We start from the raw sequence: 5076 nt of genomic DNA on the forward strand, positions 1-5076 counted from the left end.
TTGGTTTAAATGAGATATATTGAGAAAAAATAATAAATATATTATTATGAATAATGTCAGTTAATTCTGACGAAACGTGAAAAGATTACCAAGTATATTTCCTTGCTAGCCTAGGCTCGATTACAAAATAAATAATAAAATCGTTCGCAAATAATAGACCTCATAGGCTACGACCCTACCCTCTCGGCGCTTCATCCTCCTAGGCTATTTTTGGCGTGTCGCATGTCCTCGATCCCAGAGAAATGAAAAATGTCGAGCGCCCAAACTTTTGTGATGACGTCGTGCCAAAGTAAATAAACTCCGGAGCACGCGATTGGTAAAATAGCCTAGGCAACAAACCTCTCATTAATATTCATTTTGAAGTCTTGCTGGTTACGTCATTCAGCTGGCTGCAGTTTTGTTTTGATTTCTACGATCGGACTACGATCGATAGCGACAAATAAACAGTGCCAAAAATGCTCCCATTTTATAATAAATTGCACTATTTTGGCTAAGGGGGTTCGCTGGCAAAAGGAGGGTTTGCCCGAACCCCTAAAAACCCCCCTGGCTACGGGCCTGCTTTGTACCTGGAACGTATAATCATCTTGCAATAGGTACGCTTGCTTAATCGTACATATATAATTATAATGCAGGATTAATTAATTATATTATATACTTTATTCCAAGATACAAATCAAGTTTCTTGATAAGTTACAGCTATAGTTAAATTAAATTTCTTCTATTAAAGCAATAAAGTTTATTTTGCAGGATAAAATAAACACTTCTTAACAAAAAATTATGCTAAACTACTTCGTAAAACAATCAATCTTAATAATAAAGCATTTCGCCATACGTTCTTTCAAGAACATAATAAGGTCTTGTTTTGTAAACTGGCATAGGGCCTATTCTATTTTTTCAGTAAATGTTTTCTCATACACGATTTCTAACAACATGTTTTCGTTACACAACTACTGAAATAGGGAGTTACCAACTCACTCTGGCTAGACAATGAACATGCTTGCTTCATCAGATAAGACAAAATATATCAATTAACGTCTCCGTGGTAACGTTAACTTTTAACCCTACTACTCTCTATTGTTGCTTTTTATTGAGTAACAAACGATTAAATCGATAGCATGAATCGTGTACATATTTTGAGTATAAATAATTAAGAAATGAATATCATATATATGGCCTATATATAAATTATGATATAATAGATAAAATCCAAACTAGCTATATATATAATAATAATAAGAAACGAATACCATACTTTATTGGAGAAGAACTTCAATCTATCGAACGTTTTGATTGGAGCAATGGTTTTATTATATTTTCATGATGTTTACAATTCTTAATGTGACTTCAATTTATTAATTTTTTTTAATACTTATTTTTTAAGTAGTTTTAGGCCTACACACTATATATAAAATGAAAACGAGGGCCGAGTTAACCTGCTGGGCCGAGTTGACTGGGGCCTAGTTGACTCGAAAGCTTTGTATTTAGCGAGCGGTATTGTATTATTCATTGTGAATGCGTCATCGGTGTTCCATACATATACACGCATTGGCGGCCGTTCTGGATATGGGCCTACTCCCTAAATCGAGCCCTGCCATAGATGCATCAAAGCATTAGGATCATTTGTTGATAGATAAAATTCTATTAACCATTTCCAACCTTCGTCAGATTTAGACCTTTTTTTTCATAATATTCCATAAGTTTCTCATGTGTCTTAGCAAATTCTGGTATATCCTCTGCTGTTAGAGTGCCTCTATGTTCATAAAGTTTCTTTAAATATCTAAGAGCATCCATATTTTTTTTTAAATGTGGTTGATCTTCAGAATCAGTAGATATTTCTTTCTGCTTGAGGTTTACTTGCACAGTAGTTCCTTAAAATAAAATATAAAAATAATATATAAACCTGTACTATGTTAATATTAATATATCATTAAACAATTCAGGATACAAGCTACTTGAAGATGGTCCGTCATCAACTATATCTGTACTGTAGAATTAAAATAAGAATTATGACATCCACTATTGACAGTTGGTTTGAGTACACAATATTATCTTCTAGATTATGGAATATAAAAATATTATACAAATCTATGGTTAAATGAACTATGAAACAGTAGAGGAGTATCATTTTCCATGTACTGTAGATGGCAGACATGTTGTATTAATCAAAATTTATGTAAACTGGAATCTTTTTATATCTGCTGCAGCTGTTTCGCATCCTGAGTACTTTGCAACTGCTTTTTACCATCTTTGATGAGTTCCTCAGGCTTGTAGATAACAATAAATATATAATTTTTAGTGTGATGAATTCTGACCGACTTAGAAAAGTCACATATTATACGATCATCTTTTGACACGATCAACAGCCATGATTCATCCAACCAGAAAGAAGCATCTACCAACAATTATAAGAATGGTATCGTCCAGGATACTAGAAACTGGAAGTAAGTTATCTTTGGTTTTGTTTAAAAAAAAAACTTTCTTTTACCATCATTTATTATTTGAAAAAATAAACCATATGTACTCTTACAAGGCAACTTCACCAAAGACAATTTCCCAGGGGTCCCTAGTTGGAAAAATTCAATTCCAGGGGCTGATCTACAGTGGCTGATCCATTAACTCATATTAGAGGGGGTGGGGAAGGCAGGGAGGGGCTTTCACAGATGTGGGTTAGGCCTACCACCTTAACCCCACCATCATAGTTGGGACTGAGTAAGAAAATTTATGATGGCACCTCTAGAAGGCTGGAAATGCTTTTTTCCAAATTTGTTTTAATAATTAAAAAAAATATTAGTGCACATAGCCACTGTATCCCCTTCCCCAACCTTTCAAGGCCGTAGCCAGGGGTTGCTTGGGGTTCGCAAAAACCCCCTTTGACAAGCAAACGGTCGCTTTGTGACTAAACAATTACATTACAGTACTATTATTGTATAGTAGTATTAGAGTATTTGTAAGATTGATTTCTAGCTGAAAAAAATTCTACTTTTTTGTTTTTACAATAATATTGACGTTTAAATTTACTTAATTTCAGTGTTTTTACTGTTCTCCCCTGGTCCCCTGGTCCCTGAACCCCCCTTGACTGAAGCTGGCTAAGGACCTGCCATTGAAACATCCACTGATCTGCAGTTGATAATGACTTTGTTAACACATTTAATTTTATTAAATCACACATCGTAATACCCATTGGCGATGAATACCATTAAACAATTGATAATAAAATATTGAAAACATGCAAATATTATGAATTTGTGGGTGGAGGGTTATTTCCGGGAGAATCTTGCTTGCTTGCGGGATTGCGGAATGTCATCTTGATTTCCAAAATGATCCTGTGAGTTCCAGGAGACCTCAGACCCCTGGTTAGCATTTTATTCAAGAAAGGTAATTGGAGATTGCTAAGCCACCCTATTCAACTTGTAGGTCCACCATTGGATATTTAACAAGATTATTAACTGATTGAAGGCTCACTAATTCCTAATTGACTTTTCCTACAAACTTTAATCATATATGTTTTTTTAATGGTAGTAAGTTGAGGGGTTGAAGAACTCCACCTATTCTGGGAAAGGTAATTGGGGATGCTAGCCACCCTATTCAACTTTTGGGAACACCATTGAATATTTAACATTCCTAATTTACTTTTCCTACAAACTTTAATCATGTTTTTTTTTTTGGTAATGGTGGTAAAGTTGAGGGGTTGAAGAACCCCACCTCCTGTCTACATCCCCTGGTAATTGTCTAAGTCAATTTGCTTTGCTTTCTCTGGCATTCATAGATTGCATACCTTCAGTTAAAGCTTCCACAGCGTATTGGAGTTTAAGGTTATCCAATATTTCAATGAAGGCATCCATTTTTCCTTCACCAATTTCCCTTTTCTGCTCTAGATCCATAATCAAACTCCATGTGTCTGCATATTCCTTTACTGGTTTGTTATATAATGCACTGATCTTATTTATATCTTCATCAATCAGTACCATTCCAAGCTTCATAACTTTTCGTCGATGATGTGTGAATTCTGAGATTTCTACAACTTTACCAATTTGATATACTGGCAGTACATCTTGAATTTTTCTTTCCAATCCATACTGCTTTGTTATGTTTATGGTATCATATAGAAGACTTAAATGGGTTGAGTGTAAATCCCCAGAAGCAATCAACAAATTCATTAGGTCCATCACCTTGGTAGCCTTATTCAACTCATAATTGTTTTTCAAGAGATCTCTGTACAAAACTTTCAGCATATTGATGTATCCATGCTGGTCATACCATTCTGAAATAACTGACAACAGCTGTCTGAAGGCATCATCAGTGGTTCCTATAAAATTATCAAAATAGAGATTCCTTCTAACTGATTAGTTAGTTCATTACAAAATACCTTTTATTTACAGTAAATTTAAAGTTATTTCAAAGAAATTGAAATTGTTTATTTCATCTAATAAACCAACATAAACATTTAAATCCAATTGGCCTTAATTAGATAAGATAATTTCTTTCATTCCATTATATTTTTGATCAAATATTTAAACAAATATTAAACAGTAATTAGAAAAATTGGTAGGACCTGTCACAAAATTGGTCCAAGGTAAAATCGGTCCGGGGTGGGGGGGCGATTTTGGCCAGCAAAAATCAGTCCTCCTTGGTTAATATTGGCTCGGCCAGGACATATTTTGGCCAAAATTGTTCCACCTACACCTGCTGCAGTGCTGCACTATACGAGTTCTGTTCTAATGTTCTGTTTTTTTTATGTTAATCATATTCTTAACTTACATATGTTCATTTTATGTATAATTGCTGTTTACTTTTAGATGTTTGAATAAAATACAGTTGAACGTGTAGCAATTAAATATCACCAACAGAGTATTCAATGGTAATGAAACCAGAGCTAAATATATATAATGGTTAATGGTTATTAATTTATAGAGCGCAAAATACAAAAAGTCTCTAAGCGCATCAGGCAAGTGTAAAGATGGAACGGAAACCAAAACCACAAAATAAAAAGAAGTGAAATTTGAATTCCATGCCAGCACCCAAACCGAAGTATGGGGATACGCCCTCATCGCTGGCTAGGGTTCAATCTAATTGAAC

At 34.4% G+C, this 5076-nt stretch overlaps 1 protein-coding gene across 1 annotated transcript in view; it reads right to left on the reverse strand.

Annotated features, from left to right (window-relative positions):
* LOC117116451 overlaps positions 1-5076 on the reverse strand; it is a gene marked incomplete at its 3' end in the record, with an annotated part of 31062 nt that overhangs the window by 16883 nt on the left and 9103 nt on the right. The window contains exons 6-7 of the mRNA XM_033260495.1: positions 3776-4306; positions 1657-1868 (exon numbers count right to left, since the gene is read on the reverse strand). Of these exons, the coding sequence (XP_033116386.1) occupies positions 1657-1868; positions 3776-4306 (743 nt within the window). The remainder of the gene's footprint in view (positions 1-1656; positions 1869-3775; positions 4307-5076) is intronic.

The sequence above is a fragment of the Anneissia japonica genome, unplaced genomic scaffold (assembly GCF_011630105.1).
Source record: "Anneissia japonica isolate Jap-2015-1 unplaced genomic scaffold, ASM1163010v1 scaffold263_len647688_cov178, whole genome shotgun sequence".
Lineage (NCBI taxonomy): Eukaryota > Metazoa > Echinodermata > Crinoidea > Comatulida > Comatulidae > Anneissia > Anneissia japonica.